The sequence below is a fragment of the Gymnoscopelus microlampas genome (genome assembly GCF_963454915.1).
Source record: "Gymnoscopelus microlampas genome assembly, chromosome: 17".
Lineage (NCBI taxonomy): Eukaryota > Metazoa > Chordata > Actinopteri > Myctophiformes > Myctophidae > Gymnoscopelus > Gymnoscopelus microlampas.
The window spans coordinates 34906497-34924434 of NC_139954.1; the positions used below are offsets into that span (position 1 = coordinate 34906497).

Here is a 17938-nt window from a genome sequence, read left to right on the forward strand (position 1 = left end):
ATAATAATGACACGCGATTGTAACATCTTGCTCGGGCAATGTTTCAGCTTGACATGGCCTGTTGCTTAATGCTCTATCGTCTGTGCACTGTAAAATCCTGAGTGTTCATTTAACTCTGAGAGTGTACAAATGGACCCTTCAGGTCCATTTGTACAATCTCAGAATTAAATTAGATTTCTCTGGGAGTCTGTTGTAGGTTGGCCCATCCCTCTAGCCATCGTTTTCATCACTGGATTTCATGTGAGCAGCTGTGCCCTTGGACTGCCTGCATGTCTGGAAACAGCTGTGGGGATTCACAATACCTTAACCAATTCCACATTCTGCCCTGCGGAAAGCCAGCCATGTGAGATCATGGTTTAAAAGGTGTGTCCAATTATCAGGAATAGGTCCAAGCAGAGCACTTTAGATTAAGCAAGAATAAATCGATATGCTACTTGTTACTTGTCGCTATGGGAAAAAGATTAAGAGACAATGAAAAATCATCACTGTAGCCATACTGCCAAATTGTCATGCCTCCAAAATGACACCAGGTGCATTTTTAAAGAATGAAAACAAAACTTCAGAGATCATTTTTCCAGTTTCCACAACAAACACAGAGACAGGTGAAATTTTCAGCAATTTTGTGAACCATATGTTTTTATAAGAGCAATATATTTATGTGCCAACAGCACTTCTTAGAGAACAGCTGGCCCAGTGTGTTTGGCAACGTCAGTAGCTGGCTCACAAATACAGCATAGCATTGAGGGTCACATGAAGTGTTCACATACAAATGCACTTCAAAAGTGAGTGGGGTTTCAGAAGCAGTGGTTTATTGGCTCCAAATATAGGAGCCACAAATAAGACAGGCAACATGTGCTTTCCCCCACGCCACACTTATGGAGAGAGTGGTTTTCTTTTCCAAATAACAGTCAAACCACAGAGAGATTTGGGGTAGTCTGCAACTCGCCACTGCCAAAGTGTGGCTCTGCTACCAAATTACACAATGCTTATGAAATATGGTCACATAGTAGTCACACCAAGACCATCTTTTCTCTTCATCAAATTACACATGATGTGCAGAAATGCTATTTTTTGTTTTTTTTCACCCATGGAAAACTGCAACGCAAAGCGGCAACTTGGACACATCCCAATGGATTGCTATCAAGCTTTCAAATTCTCCATCTCACCTCTAATTAAAATCACAATAAGTCTGCAGCCCTCCCTTGAATGCCAAAGGAATGAGAAGCAACTGTGTAAAAAAAAAAAAAAGAAGTAACAAAAAAAACCTTTGGAAACTCACTCCCTCTTTTTAATGATTCCAACCACTGGAACACAGGCAGCTGAGATCATCTCATCTCCACGTCCCTGAACCAAACTGGATGGGAAATTCCAACGTGTCATACACTCATAACACTTTGAGGTAGATCCTCTTTGACTGCTATTGGACGGGGCCAATCAATACTTGAGATCGATTGCGCATATCAAATGAAGTGGGTTTTAAGCACACTGACCGCATATACTTCCCACAAAATAAAAGTTAAGCTCATAGGCTACTACAGCTCATCAGTCATCACTGTACTAGCTCACGCTGCAGCTCATCACTGTAGGCAAGGGATGCAGACTGGTTTGCCTCTAAATGCTTCCCATGACCTCTACATATGGTCATGGCAATTTCTCACTAAAACTTTGAGAGCAGGAAATGAGTGAAGTTCAAAGGTTGAAATGTCTGCAACAACTGTGCCTTCACTTAGGGACTCAAGACTCTTGAGTCATATCAAGAGGAGATTTTGTTAGAAGCTGATCAGAAAGATGCGCTGCTTTTTACACTCTGGCATTTGCCTATAGGCCCTCGACCAGTGGTTCTCAACCTTTTCAGGCCGTGACCCCCCCAAAATACTAATAATATTTAAACTGGGGACCCCCCACCCTGACAAGTTGTTGCATTGTTGGAGTCGAAGCATTACATTTTGTTTGAACTGGCTCCACAGATACATATAATAGCAGATCTACAAGCTCACAATGCGAGGCGTTGTGAGCTTGTAGATCGGCTATTTTCCAAATGTTTGCCTCTTTCTTATATTATTTGACAATTTGGCCAATGTTTGACCAGTTTTTATAGTATAGTTTGTTGATTACTTTTGATGCAGCAATGATATTTTTTTTCTTTTCTTCCTTTTTTTTTAGGTATTAAAAAGGTCTTAACGGTCCTTAAATTGTCACTTCACTGTCATGTGGGGACCCCCCTGGGGATCCCGACCCACAGGTTGAGAACCACTTCCCTAGACAAACAATTACCAAGTTGCAAAATTGCAATTTCTCTGCATGCTGTAAGTAGCCTATGTATCTATCTTTCACTAGCACCACTGTATTCTATCTAGATAAAGCAATTGTTTCAGAATAATTTATGCATTGCACACTTTGTTTTGTTTTGTTTTTTCAGACATTTTCCTGTTGAGAAAATTCCACTCCAAGCTTTGACACTTTTTTCCTATATGCTTTTCCAAGATATCTCAGCAGTCAGCACAGCTGGAAATGCTCTCCCGCGCTAGCATGGGGTCGCGTAGGTCCTTCTAACTATGCCTCTAATCTAAATGAGGACGATAAAGGATGATAAGGATGACAGTTACTGACAAACCAGATGACAGATCATATGGTAGATGAGATCCTACATACCTCATACCAGCAGAGCGTCGTCGATGCGAGGGACCCTGGGATCCACGATCATCCATGACTAATTGCATAGGTTATACAAAATCCCCCGGACTAGTCAAACGACAAACAAAACAGTTAATTTCACAAATAACTTCTGGCCCAGAAGAATCGATGGATTAAAAAGAATGAAAATGATTCATTTACTTTGATTAGCTGCTTTGAAGTGATGCAGTCAGATGGGCGAATCCCACATGAGGTCATCGGTTTCTCAGTCATGAATCTTTTTTTTCTCCCCCTTCTTCGAGCGACAGATTTTTGTCTGAAAATAGTTGGCTATTTATTTGGTCATGATGTCTTACCATGAATGTCGTTTGCGGGGCAGCTGTCAATTGTCACCAGTCGTCAGGGTAACATAGCTTACGTTTCGATTTGTTTTGTTCAGTCATCCATTCTTTCTGTTCAGAAGTTCCGTGCCTTTTTTTCCACCTCTTCACGCACAGCATTCCAGTGCACCTACACTTCTCTTCCCTCTCTTTAACTATCCAAACAGACACAGCAGCACAGCGACACAATCTTTAGTCATGACACCATACACGCAAGTCTGCCAACTTTTCTCTGCACATCGAGAGCATTGCATTGCGGCTGGACGCTGTAACGTAACGGTACTGTAGGGCGTCTATCTCATCCAGTTTTGCTCTCTTCCATAGGGGGGTTTGACTAGCCCTAGATACGTGACTGTCATGTCGTGACAGTCATGGATGGACTTCAACCTGGTGTTTGCTTTTTATCCCTTTTTGACCCGTACATCTACATTAACGTTCAAATTTCAAATATAAAGTGCTTACCCCATGGCCACGGATGTTACAATTATGTACGGAGCCTCAAAAGTACCCGTATCTTCCGTATTGTTCAATAAAAAGCATTTTAATCCGATCAGTGGCCATTGTCTCCGTACTTTCAACTTCGCGACCCTATTGGGTGGGAGGTGTATTGCACTCTGATACATAATAATTCTATGAGAAAATGGCCACCGATCGGATTAAAATGCTTTTTATTGAACAATACGGAAGATACGGGTGCTTCTGAGTACCCGTACATCATTTTACTATCTGTGGCCATAGGGTAAGTACTTTATATTTAAAATCCGAAAGTTTATGTAGATGTACGGACCAAAAATGGAGAAAGTGCAAACACCAGGTTGAAGTTCACCCAGACGTGCAGACGGCCGTCGTGTGATCCATGGCTTCCATAGGGGGGTTTGACAAGCATACAACTTGTAGCTACAGGAACGCACAGATAGTCTATCCTAGCAGACCGCTGTGTAAACTTAAAAATAACACATGCGTGGACACGAAATACACAAACGACTGACGCACTACAACTACTTCGAAACAAATAAGGAGTTGTTTTAAGTACTAATTTAAATAATAGGAATGCTTTATTTGGTTACAGTGACATCGTGTGGCTGATTTTATAGACACATCCTACTGGACATTATTATTTGAAACAAATATACACCAAGTCAAGGAATATACACAAACAAAGAACAAGTAATCTTTTCAGAAGTGAAAGTCAAAAATAGCTAGTTTGGTGGTTGGGTTCCAGAGACATTGGCGTCTGCACAGTAGAACATCTCCGCACCATGTGAACAGTCTTGGGGGTAGACACTGATCATGGTCAAGCCAGTGACCATGACAAACACACCTAGTAGAATAAGTATCCATGCTATCAGGTTTTCACCCTGGAACCAGCGACCGGATGAGAGCTTGAGGAAGCATGCTGAGGGAATGATGAAGATAAGGGGCGTAGCACTCACAACACCCTGGAAGGAAAATACATAATTTTTTATAGGACAAATCATACTGTATGTGTATTGTCCAAATGGGTATATCTAGATATCCTTACAAATTATGTATTACATAACATAATAAGAACAACACCTTGTTTTAACAGGAGAAAAATATCAGTGCTGTATAAGAGCAAGAAAAAAAATGTATGACTTACATTCAGTGCCAAAACAATTCCCAAGCAATCATAGGCCATAGATATCGCAGTGCACATAGCAACTATGATCAAAGTGATGGCAACATGTTCCACCGTTGTAAGATCTCTACTGCAAATAACATTGGAAACAACCTGGAAAACACACACACACACACACACACACACACACACACACACACACACACACACACACACACACACACACACACACACACACACACACACAAAAAGAGATTATGTATTGGTTCTGATGGACTTATACTGTAGGTTATTAAAAACCTTAATTTACCCGAGCAAGATGACAACGAACACATTTACAGCAGCATCCTTCAGCGGGAAAGAGGGCAAACACACCCCTGAGATCTGACTCAGTACAACTTACAACATGACATGTTGAAATGTGGCAGTGGGGTGTGGTTTGTTGTTGGTTACGGGGTAACAGAAATCAGCCAGTAACTTTCTCTGTGCTTTTTCTTGCAGACTGGGGCCATGCTACATGTGTTAAAGACAGAGAAACCGAGGTGAACCAGGTTGAAGCTCCTTAATGTTTGAATTGCATTTGCTCTCTACTTAAATTGGCATTACATATGCTGTGTGGGGTTTCATGGTGGCACAGTGGTGCAGTTCCTGCCCTGCCCACCACTGTGGGGACTGAGCTTCGAATCCTTCGCGGTGCCTCTGGCTCGAGGGACAGGAGACCTCTGTCAATCCTATGGGGGAAATTCAGAATCAGCTTCACCCAGTTGATGGCTGCTCAGATGGTCAGTTAGGGTTTAAACAATCTGGGAAACCATCAGCGAAAAAAAATAAAACAAATATATATATATATTTTTTCCTTTGAATTTGCCTCGTGTGTAGAGATTGGATGTCGGCCTGTTCACTTGCCTTCAACCCTCCTCTTCCTGGGGTGTGTCTTTGTTTTCGTTCCTAATAACAACAAACTCTACACGTTGCCGACAGATTCAGCTGCGGAGCTCTGAATCTGTCTTGAGAGATTAGGGTTTAAGTATCTTGCTCAGGGACACTTTTAGACACGTAGACATGGATGGTCTGGGAGACAAACCGGTGACCTTCTGATTACCAGACGGCCTCATAGCCACTCAGCTACGGATGTCCCAACAAACTTGGCCGCTGAATGGCCGGAAACTACATTAATTGGCCATGTCCGCGGGTAGCAAGTCGGGGGGCGTTCTCTGTCGCTGCTCTTTAAGGACTACTACAAGTTAGTTGAAGTGCTTGTTCAGCAGGGAGCGAAGCTAGGATAGACACTAGATAGTGTGTTCGTCCTCACTCCTCACATGTTACGCCCTCCCAGCGCAACTCCTCACTGTCAGGTGAAAAGTGGCTGACAACGTGTGTTTCGGAGGAGACATATGGTTGTCTACACCCCTCCCAAAAACCTAGTAGGAGACTGAAAATATTGTCCCTAACATATTTAAAATGGTTATGAGTAAAATACCTCAACTAAAATGATCTCTGCACGATTCATTATGGCTTAACTTACCTCCCGTGTCACAAAACACTCCAGCGGGAATGTGGTTATTATACTGAGTCCAAAACAGAAGCGGCCAATTGTCACCAGGTTATCATTTCCGCAGTAGTTCTCAAAGACATCGCCTAGAGACGGAGAGGAAATGTTGATTGGCCTTATGTGTTAGTAGTAACATTTATACATGTTTGACAGTTCTAAGTTATATTGCAAGTAATAATGCATTTACAGTATGTCACATCTGAGACTGTGTATTATCACCTTGTGTGTAGCCAGTGAAGGTAGTGTATCCTGCAACAGCAAATGCAGCACTGACGACCAGAGCAGAGCCGACTGACACATGTGTGACTTTAGACCAGTTAGTCAGAGTGGGTTGCTCCAGAGTGCCATAGATCAGAAAGCTATTGTGGTGGCATATAAAGGCTATAAATAGACATAGAAAGAAGATACAGTTCTTCTCAGCATCAGAGTTTGATAGTCCTACAAAATAAAATAAATAAAACATTATATATGCCATTGCTGTCACATGACAACCATGTGACTACGGTTTAGATTATTATGATTATTATTACTATTATTATCATTATTATTATTTGGCTTGTTTACTAACTTTACATGGCCATTATACACGGAGTGAATTTCATATGCATGGGTCTTTAACAGGGGTTCCTGGACCCTTAGGGGGTCCTCAGAGTTACTACAGGGGCAAAATGTTTGTGTGATAGGATTCTTTTTAAATTTTCATTAACCGCATGAACTATAGCATCCCTATTCTGGTGGGAACATTCGCTGAAAATAGCAGATCTACACACTCACAGTGGCGGTCCCTGCTTCACTCCCTCTTAGCTAAGGGGTCCTTGGCATGAAAAAACGTTGAAGACCCCTACCCTAGACCACAGGGCAGGAGTATTGCATAACTACTGCGCAAACTGAATCACTTTCAGCAGATTACCTTATTCTTCTTTAGAGATCATGGGGACAGCAATAGGACAGCATAATTGCACATATATCTATGTGAGTTTATTATCTCTCCTTCAGCACTTGGAGTTTATATTAAACCTAAAGAGAAGAGGCAGTGTACCAACTCTGAGGGTATTCTTAATTGGTACAAAACATCAAACTGAATATATCAGTCCCTCCAAAGGATGGCAGTTTTCAAACTCTGACCATCTCAATATTCTCAATTGCATTAAAATGTGAATATTTACCCATATACAGCATGAATATGGGTAAAGATAATACTACCCTTTCACTACAGTACACTAGACTAGTTAGAGTAGTAGAGACTGCCTGGTAGCTCTCAAAAAGTGTTAGTCCTGCTAGGACTTTCACAACAACACATGAGAACATTTCAGTGCTGGGTTCTAGACACTCACCTAAACCCCTTCGAGGCACTCACACAGACACAAGACTCTCACAGCAGCCCCCCTGTCATATGCTATGCTCTGGAAGGACTGGCTCTCTTCTCCAAGTGTGCAACGATAAGTCCTGGTCATTGGAGTAACGTGCTGACCAACTCAATATCCCTAATACTCCTCACAGTGCAGCTGGATTTGAAGAACCTTGAAAAATGAGCATGGTCATAAATGCACAAGCATTTAGTAAAGAATAAATACATCCAGTATTATTATTATGATCTTGTACCTGGATGCGAGAGTGACAAATAAAACCCTCTTGAATCTCAACACATGCTGTAGTGTGACTCACATAAACATTCACAGAGAAATTGATTCTCTCTCCTCTGCCATCGATGCATGCTTTGCTAACTTGGAATAGCAGGAACTTGTTATCACTAAAAGTCACACATATTCTGTGTGAATCTGGCAGTGATTCTCCTCTTTCAGCGAGACCCCTGACAGAAGAATGGAGACTTCACCCAGGGTGGTCTCTCAGATGGAACAACAGGGGGATGCAGACAAATCTGTTTACCTCCAAAGAAAAAGTCTATTCGTCAACATAAAAGCAGATGCCCTAGTGCATTCATGGCCCATGGCCCTGCTTTACACATTTTCTCCAGTGGAACTGAGTCCACACTGGAGAGAGTCCATCGAGGGAGACTGAATGATTCCACCAGCTCCCCGCTGGCTCAAAAAGCTTGGCTCCGTGAAATAATTACTCTGCTGCACGTAGAGCCCTGGGCACTACCAGTGCTCAAAAACCTGTTGATTCAAGCACAGGGGGAAATTTGCTTCCACATGTCAGAGCATTGGAATGGGAGAATTTTTTGAATGACTAAAGGCTTATCAGCCAGGAACCTATGCCAAATGCTCATAGCCTCATACTGTAAATCATCCATGACCGGCGTCTTTTTAAATTGCTTCTTAAAATGATTCAATTTTTAATCTATATTATCAAGTAACTCCTTGTTTTGTTTGTTTGTTTTTATTTTGTTACTGATTTTAGTTTTAGTTTTTTTCTTGGTTCAGTTTTATGTAAAGCACGTTGTAACCTTGTTTTGATCACTGCTATATAAGGTTTATTATTATTATTAGTCAAAGCAAAAGTTGTCAAGCTGTGTTGTTTTACTTTTCTATATTTAAGCCAGCTTCCATGCTTGTATCATTAATTTCCAGCAGACAAAACTGACTTTTTAGATGCTATAATGCATCATAATTACATTTTTAACCTACTGCAATACTTTTGTACTTTGCCGCATCAATGCAGTTTTCAATATTGACATCATTATCACACTTAACTCACCAAAAGACATAACACCAACAGCCTGAATAGCATTCCACTTGGCAAATACCCAAGCATTTCCTGTAGGGGGGCTAAAGAGTGAATGAAAGTGCATTAAGAAATAGCATATGAAGCATATATAGCATATTCACTTGAAATGAATAGAGTCTAGCATAATGTGGATGAATATGACATACATTTGTGGTCCTAATGTAGCAGCTCTGATAATGACAATGATGAGGATGATGAGGGTTAACATCATTGACAGGAACGATACCTAAGAACACACATTTTAACACAAGCAGCATAGTATGAACAATGTGTCCTTAAAACATCATTGAGACTGGAATGTCAGACTGACTCATCTGCAGACTTACCTTCCCAAGCTTTCCTATGTTGCGATAAAGTGAGAGAGGTATTGTGAATAGAATGGTGGATGCCAAGATCACAAAGTGACGTTCTGCAAGTAAGTGGCCTGGAACAACTGCAAACATGATCAAATGTTTTAATGTCAACCATGAACACAATAAGTTGCACAGAATGAGCTATAGAGGAAGATGTAATGAAATGCATCAGATTTAGTTTTAATAATTTAAAACAAATGATGGCATGGTTTAGATGCATACTGTTATACCAATTTCACACCAAAAACCTGCCAGTGACACAGGACATTAAACATTGGTTTTACATCACAATGTACTATGGTCAGTCAAGCTATTTTATCCTTCTACGGTTATTAAAGGGCAAGACCACTTTGGTAGAGGTTTGGGTCGTGTAGTTACCTTGCCATGATGTAACTCCAAAGGTGGACAAGAAATCAAAAATGATTGCTCCATTGATTAGAAATTGATTATTCAAAATATGCTCCTCATTGACTTACATTGTACGGTAAACAGCTCTCAAAGTCACTCTTTTAGCACATAAACAAAGTTGATTCAGACAACATAAACCATCAACAAACCCAGTGCTGTTTTTTTGTTTTTTTATGTTAACTTTCTGTTGATTTTGCTATTTTTATTGGACTGGACTGGATCCACGGATCCGGATCTTCAAATAGTAAAATCAGCAGGAAGTTGACATTTAAAAAAATTAAATAAACAGTACTGGGTTTGTTGATGTTCTCTATTGTCTGAATCAGCTTTGTTTGTGTTCGTTTACGTGCTAAAAGAGTGACTTTGAGAGCTGTTTAACTGTACAATGTAAGTCAATGAGGAGCATATTTTGAATGATCAATTTCTAATCAATGGAGGAATTCTTTTTGATTTCTTGTCCACCTTTGGAGAGGCAAGGTAACTACACAACCCAAACTTCTACCAAAGTGGTCTTGCATTTAACCACAAGCAGAAAATAAGGTGCCTCGGCTTGCCCAGCAGGTTAGGCTATTGAGCTGACAACACATCGCAAAGCGATGTGTTGTTCAGGTTTTGGTACCCAGCATTGACTGGGTTATTGCGAGGGTAAAATAGGCTCTCTCTCCTACTCTCTACCTCTGTCCTTTCCCCTCTCCCTCCCCCTCTGTTGTATGGCTTAGTCGTATGAACTTAGAACAACATTGAAGATTCCACGCATCACCACAGAAAACTGACACAAAAGCAAAGAGAGTCCTGCTGGGATTTCTAGACAGTATGGAGAATTGTTAAAACACAGCAAGTGGTGCTGCTGCCTGCCTCCCCATTACACAGCCATTCTGTGAACCAACGAAGGTCACGGTTTTCTGCTTGTGTTTTAGTTCCAGATAAACTCCAGTGTCTCCTCAGCCGAGAAGAAGCAGCCATGTATGGCGGCCAAGTCTCATCCATGTTTGACATGGTGAGTTCCTTAATCTAGTCTTGCTGAGCTCCATGGCCACAGCTGCAGGGAGGTTGCTGTATCAGCCCTAAGAGTTATATTGCAGCTGACCAATCATTAGAAGCTTACTACAGTACCTGCTGTCATTTTATCACTTCTCTTACCCAGGTCAACTAAAGGCTGGCCTGTGTGATAAAACATGACTTTGTTTTCACATACCCAGAATGAATTTGCACTGGGTGAGTTAAGTGATAAAAGAAAGAAGAGGGTCATAAGCCATATCATGCCATAGGAGCGATAGCTGTTGACTGACCAGTGACCAATCAGTGCAAACTGAAATACCACCACTGCACGTAATTAACTGTTACCGCAAGTGACCAATGCAAAAGGAACTCAGCATGTCAAACAAGCCCGTCATGGATGCTGCACTGATTAAATGCTATTTTCTCATTGTCTTTATGACTAAATAAAGCTATGGTAATAACCAAATTACTGCCTGTGCATTTGTCGTTAGCGATTAATGGTGGGGGTTCGTTATTTTGTATCTTTATCCTAGCAGTGCTTACAGTTAGTGTTTATCAACCACGTTTTGTAAGTTACCAGACTGCAGAGTTAAAGCTCCAATCCAGGCTTTTTCTCTATTTATAAATATTTACATCCATTTGGACCATGGTCAGGTTACTCTGTAATTTCAAGTGGAGTCTTTACCACGGTTGGAGAGAAATCTCATTAACGGTATATGGAGAGTGTCCATATACCGTTAATGAGATCTCTGAGAGGGACAAAAGCAGGGAGCGCTGCATATGGCTGGGGGAAATGCGAGTAAAAGACCAACATCTCCGTTAAAGTCCACAGTAAAAAACACTAACAGATTAAGCAAGCAAACAAGCTGAGCTGATGAGACACAAGGGACAATATATTCTAACCATAGTGTGTAGTGTGAGAAAGTCTTTGCAAAATCTTCACACCACCAAAAAAGTGGAGATGGGGGGTATTGTTGAAATCAGGGGACATGTTTATTTCAGCTTTAGAATAAAAATTATGTTGGTAATCTTCTAACTTCAGCTTATCTTGTCTACTCACTGATTCCAACTGCACATTCAAATTGTGAGTTGACTGAACAGATAGGTTACTCTCCAGAGATATCAACATCCACATGAGAACCTAGAATATTTCTAATTCTGTGGGTTGGTGACTCCGCAAACTGCCCTAATCATTTAGCCACACTAAATGACCCTCATCTTACACATGGACCCCCAGTACCATATGGATTTGCAACGGGAACAGTTCAATTCCTAGTAGCCTAATACAGGTCATTGCCATAATCACACTAATGCTATGCATGTGAAGTTTGTGAACACTCCAATTGAAGTATTGCCATGACCTGATTATTAAATGTAATCAGGCCCAGGGTATTATGTAAGGCACTCAATGACTTGCACTGTGATAAACAGATCCCCACACAAGACCTGGGTCCTCAAGTGCACTTGTAGTTTTGATGTCATTAAAGTGAATGTTTCAAAGTTAACACTGAAGATCTGAAGATGTGTCAGGTAGTCCTCTACTTGAATGGCCAGAAAGTCTCTCACTTCAGAATCTCATCAAATTATATTTTTTTGCAATGTATAAACTCACTTACAAAATATATTTTTTAAAGTATTTTTTTACCATGTATTCTTGCCTTTGTATTAAATGCATATGCCATACTAGTGTGCCTCTAAGATACAGGAATAAAATATATATGTGGCATACAGTACCTCCTGGTATTCTCTGAAATACTTTGGTCAATGTGTCGCCAGTTGTAATGTTGTAGCTGATCATGGCTATGGAAGAAAACACAGTCAATTATCTTTCTATCATTATTTATTGTATCAAGGCAGAACTACTTTAATGCATTTGATATCTTACCAATAAAGGGGTATAGGAACTGTAGTGCAGACAGAAGCAAGTATCCCGGCAATCCAAAAGTGTTGTAAACCAATGACTGGTAACTGTTTGTTCCTGATAGATTACCTCCTCTTATCAATAGGATGATTGAGTAATCTGTCATTGAAGTTATTGAAGTTATTGAAGCACTGTGTTATTTGATGGTCAATTTCATGCAACCAATCGCCACTACCATATTGAGATATACACCCACCTGTAATGAAAGCTACAGCTATCAAAAGCAGAAGGCCAAAAGGAAGGCCTGCCTGGTTCAAAGCATATGGTAAACCTGAAGTAGAAGAAAAAGAAAATAGAAAAATATATATATATACTGTACATACATACATAGCCTACATACATGTGTGTATATATTATACAGGGGTGGGCAACTTTGATGATGGAGAGGGCCACTATATTTCCACACTCTCTCGTATTTTAACTTTTTTCGCCATTCACATAAAAGTAGCAAAAATAGCCAATCTACAAGCTGTAGATCAGATATTTTTGCTATCTTTGAATTGGAATACAGATTTATTTTTTGTTATTTTTTAATTGGAATCCTGAAAAGTTACATTTTCATTTAATTTCAAATGCATTTAGTTATACTTATGTTAACTTTATGAACTTAAATACAAATACATTGGACATAAAAAAAGATGATAGAATTTTAATACTAGTCATTAAGCTGCTAATATATGAATTGCTACTTTTACTTTTGTAAAAGGTGAAAATCTAAATTTCTAAGCTAATTCTTCTTCCACCACTGCTGGTCATGCAAAACTGTGAGGGTGAAAGAGTTAAAAGGAGGGGTGGGGGTTACCAGGCGCTAGTCATATGATCCATAGGGTTTACCGATGGAGACTTGAATGGTAGCATGAGTTTTCTTTGTTGTTGTTACTGCTCGAAAACTCAGGCATAAGAACCGATTTATAGAAATATAGATCTACTGGTTAATAGCTAAAACATGCAGTTTACTCCAAGTCAAAATGATGGACTTTCGCTAACTTTATTAAAGGGTTCCTCATCAATACTTAAGTTATGTTAGTTAGGCTATTTACCTATAATTCCAGATCCTATTATCGAATTAATAAAATTGAACGTTGCTATCATTGAACTTCTTCCTGTCTCTCCAGCCACTTTTTGAGCAGGAATGAGGATACTCTTGTTTTCATTGTTCAACTGGGGAGAAGAAAATTATTGATACAATTAAATAAAAAATATATCACAATGTAAATAAATGAATGTATAGGACATAATTATGTCTAATAACATAGACATGATCACTGTACCTGTTCAGCCATTTTATGCACCTGTTGGTTACCGGCTTGGCGCTTCGTTTTCAGGTTCTAAAATTGACAGCAAATTCCAGTGTTTACTTCTCTCATCATAGCCTAATCTGCAATGAAAATGAATGAGTTATAGCAGAACGGGCAATTTATTAACCCAGCAGCATTGAAGCTTTTAAAAACATCGCAACACTGCCTCCTATTGGATGCATAGTTCATCACCTTTCATGTCTGTTCATGTAGGCTACATTCACACACATGCAGTGGTGTAGTATAGTGGAGTAACTAAATTACTGTACTTAAGTACAATTTTGATTGTACCTCCACTTTACTTTACTGGAGTATTTCCAATTTTTAGTAGCCTACTTTTACTTCTACTCCACTACATCTCAGAGGCAAATATTGTACTTTTACTCCTCTACAATTATTTGAAAACTTTAGTTACTAGTTACTTTGTAGATTTTTAATATTATTACAAAACATACATTAACCACTTCAGCCCTATATACATTTCGGCCATTTAAAAATAGCCGATCTACAAGCTCACAATGCATGCCTTGAGATGCATTGTGAGCTTGTAGATCTGCTATTTTCAAAAGATCTTTTATTAAATGTACACATTTGAAAACATTGTGGAATGAGACATTATGCATAATGGGTAGGCCTACTTTCAACTTACTTTAAGTACATTTTGATGCCAATACTTTTGTACTTTTACTCAATTTTATTTTTTAATTAGTATTTCTTTCTACATTGCAGTATTGATACTTTTACTTAATAAAAAATGTTGAGTACTTTTTCATGCATACGGTAGTCTAAAAGTTCTGGGTAGACTAAGGCTTTAATTTAGTGCTGTTAACAGCCACCAGCAGGTGCCCTCATTCTCTTAAAGTGCGCCTAAAGGTTTTTGCGCACCAGCCCCATACTGAGATAGCTCTGTAGCTATAGCAATGGTTTTCGCGTCAATGACCCCCAAATTGACACATATTAGCCCACGGACCCCCATTTGAAAATATATGCCCAGGGACTCAACCATTTTGATTTATTGGTGGTCCCAATCTACACTGTATCATCATCCCAGACGTCCGTTTTTTTTTTAAAACCTAAATTAGCTGGTCTAGAATCGGACTATAATGTAGACCGAATTTAGCCGACTGAATTTAAAGCATTATTCCATAAATATCGATAAAAAACAACTGTAAGTTGCATAACTGATCTCCAATTATTGGACAAAAACATATACAATATACATTATAGTTTAAATTTAGCCAAGATTTAGACGTTTAAATCAAAACCATATATAAACGTCTACATTTAGACCAGTTTTAAACCATGACATTTATTTTATTTTTTAGATATGTTTTTGAAAAAGATGTTTATTAGAACGCTAACAGTATGTTCAGAAGTGATAATATCTCACTATTATCGCTTAAATAATGGCAGTTTGCATTAATGGTGATAGGCCAGTATAGCCTACTGCAAATAGTCCTTTAAAATATGTTTCTATAACGGCAGTTCGCACTATTTGTGGTCGAGGACAGCCTAAATCAAAATAAACTCGACGTGACTGCACACTGCATACAATTAAACGTTATTTTAAAAACACTGATTTGTGTATCAATGGTGAATTTGCAGAATTAACAGTCAACCTGTGAATATAAGCACAATGTCAGTCTGTGTGAGACAGTCTGTGAATAATAGATGCATTCCATTTTATTTTATTTTAGGCAGCTATCTCCTCTGTGCCTTAATTGTCTGAAATTGCACCCTTCTACCATAATGGTATTAATTTAATTATTCTACCATATGAATCTGTCAACCATATTTATTAATGTAATTCACATTTTAATCCTTTATTCTCAGTAAAATATTTTATATGTCAAAAATATGTAGGTATTTTTTTTATTTGCAATTTTCAGTACTTTTACTTCTACTCCATTACATCTCAGAGGCAAATATCATCATTTTACTCCACTACAATTATTTAAGAACTTTATTGTAGTTAGGTCTACTTTGTAGATTTTGATTATTATCACTAACATACATTAACCACTTCAGCCCTATAAACATTTCTGCCATTTGAAAATAGCAGATCTACAAGCTCACAATGCGTTGCCACGCGACGCATTGTGAGCTTGTACATCTGCTATGTTCAGTGGGCACTCTTCGTGACGTCACCGCGCGCGCCCACGCCCATTGCAGGCGGCTTTGCGGGTGAGATCAAAGGGAGTGCGCGCGCAGCGTTCAGCCCCGCCTCACCCCACACAGCGGCAGACACGAACCAGAATTGTGATACAGCTCTGTTGAATTGTTTGGACGTAAAAAAGAGTGTTAAAAAGTTAACTAAACAAGTCATAATGTAACATTATTCCACATGGACGTCGAGTAGAGTTAACAACAATGTTAACCAGAGGTGGAACAAGCTGTTAAAACGCTAAAACAAGACAATTGTCTCCAAGCAGGTGAGGTTTTTTTTTATGGAATTGCGAGTAATTTCACAATTGCAACTAGTAGGATGTGTGAAGTGAATATATAATATATGTGTTTTATTGAGCTGTGTTTTATTAGGCAAAACATCACAATTACATTTATAATACTTTGTCTAAAAGGCCTTGTTTCCATTGAGGTCCTTGGTATTCATTTCATGACAGGCCTAGGTCAGTGCTGGAAAGTAACAGATTACATGTACTCAAGTACTGTAGGCTACTTTGAGTACAATTTTGAGATTTTTTTTTTTTACTTTACTCGAGTATTTCCAATTTGCAGTACGTTTACTTCTACTCCACTACATCTCAGAAAGAAATATTGTACTTTTACTACACTACAATTGTTTGAAAACTTTAGTTACTAGTTACTTTGTAAATTTTGATTATTATTACAAAACCTACAGTAACCACTTAAGCCCTATATATATATATATATATTTTGGCCATTTGAAAATAGCAGATCTACAAGCTCACAATGCGTCGCGGTGTGACGCATTGTGAGCTTGTAGATCTGCTCATACAGTAGCAGCCTGAGATCAAAGGGACAGCAGGTGTTTGCCGCCTCGCGCGCTCGCGCTCTCTCTCTCTCTCACACACACAGAGAGCAGCAAACACGACGTTTAATAGTTTGGCAGTAAAAAGACGGTTTAAAAGTGAACTTTAACAACTCCTAATGTAACATTAGTCCACATGGACATGGTTATGAGTAAAGTTATCAGTGTTAGGCTGGTGAAGAGCAGGCTGTTTAAAAACACAAGTGAATGAATTCTCCATCCAGACAAACAGGTGAGCAGTGATTCTCAACCATTTTAATTTCAAGGACCCCCAGTTTGACATGCATTAGGCTACGGACCCCCATTTAATGGCATCTCTGGGACCCCACAACTGTAAAATCTATGTTAATGTAACTCTGAGAGTGTACAAATGGAACCAAATGGACCCGTTAGGGTCCATTTGGTTCCATTTTTACCTCTCAGAGTTACAGACCCATAAGGGTCCATTTGGTTACATTTGTACACTCAGAGTTACAGACCCATAAGGGTCCATTTGGTTACATGTGTACACTGTCAGAGTTACAGACCCATAAGGGTCCATTTGTTCCTAATCTATCATTTAGCTGGGGACCCCCTGGAACTCCCTCAAGGACCCCTGGGGGTCCCCGGACCCCACTTTGAGAGCCAATACACTAGGCTGTGTATGTTGTGACAGTATACAATATACGTATATCTGGCTCTCGCTCACTTGAATTAATTCTTTCTTTCTGTCTTTCTGTCTTTCTGTCTTAATGTCTTTCTTTGTTTCTTTGTCTTTCTGTCTTTCTTTCTTTCTCTCTTTCTTTGTTTCTCAGAGTGGAGACACAGACTGTGCTGAGGTGGTTCTTGTGCCCTAAATGCCCTGAAGACTGAGGTTCTCACAGTATAACATCCTACAGTACCAGAACATCCAGCTCTAATGACTACGCAGAGATTATCTGGTGAAGCTACATAAGAATTCTCTGTGAGTTTTTTTTTTCCTTTACTTATACTGTACATATATATATATAATATTTCCAATTTGCAGTACTTTTACTTTACTCCACTACATCTAAGAGACAACTATTGTACTTTTACTCCACTACTATTTGCAAACTTAAGTTACTAGTTACTTTG

At 39.3% G+C, this 17938-nt stretch overlaps 2 protein-coding genes across 6 annotated transcripts in view; both read right to left on the reverse strand.

The window, feature by feature from the left end:
* The window catches only part of cobll1b (cordon-bleu WH2 repeat protein-like 1b), a 33916-nt gene extending 30609 nt beyond the window's left edge, over positions 1–3307 (reverse strand). For 2 of the 4 annotated variants that reach the window (XM_084083713.1, XM_084083712.1), the window contains exons 1-2: positions 2836–3307; positions 2653–2742 (exon numbers count right to left, since the gene is read on the reverse strand). In XM_084083713.1, the coding sequence (XP_083939839.1) occupies positions 2653–2720 (68 nt within the window). In that variant the 5' untranslated portion in view covers positions 2721–2742; positions 2836–3307. The remainder of the gene's footprint in view (positions 1–2652; positions 2743–2835) is intronic. The other 2 variants (XM_084083714.1, XM_084083716.1) reach the window with 2 other exon arrangements.
* A 775-nt stretch (positions 3308–4082) lies between these two features.
* Positions 4083–12632, reverse strand: slc38a11 (solute carrier family 38 member 11). 2 transcript variants are annotated; one of them, XM_084083799.1, is made up of 9 exons: positions 12500–12632; positions 12349–12414; positions 9181–9287; positions 9001–9080; positions 8825–8895; positions 6386–6547; positions 6140–6252; positions 4636–4767; positions 4083–4453 (listed from the first exon to the last, which is right to left on the reverse strand). In XM_084083799.1, the coding sequence occupies exons 2-9, from the start codon at positions 12410–12412 to the stop codon at positions 4214–4216; spliced, it is 969 nt and encodes a 322-aa protein (XP_083939925.1). In that variant the 5' UTR covers positions 12413–12414; positions 12500–12632; the 3' UTR covers positions 4083–4213. The 2 variants fall into 2 exon arrangements, with proteins under 2 accessions (XP_083939925.1, XP_083939926.1); XM_084083800.1 differs by lacking the exon at positions 6386–6547.
* Positions 12633–17938: the final 5306 nt, after the last annotated feature.

Excerpts from the sequence above, each read along its gene's own strand:
- slc38a11 (XM_084083799.1), bottom strand. The coding sequence starts at position 12,412 with ATGATCAGCTACAACATTACAACTGGCGACACATTGACCAAAGTATTT. Across the intron at positions 9,288-12,348 it reads ATTTCAGAGAATACCAGGAG|TTGTTCCAGGCCACTTACTT; the intron begins GTACTGTATGCC and ends TCATGTTTGCAG. Across the intron at positions 6,548-8,824 it reads TGTTGGTGTTATGTCTTTTG|CCTTTATATGCCACCACAAT; the intron begins GTGAGTTAAGTG and ends GTCTATTTATAG.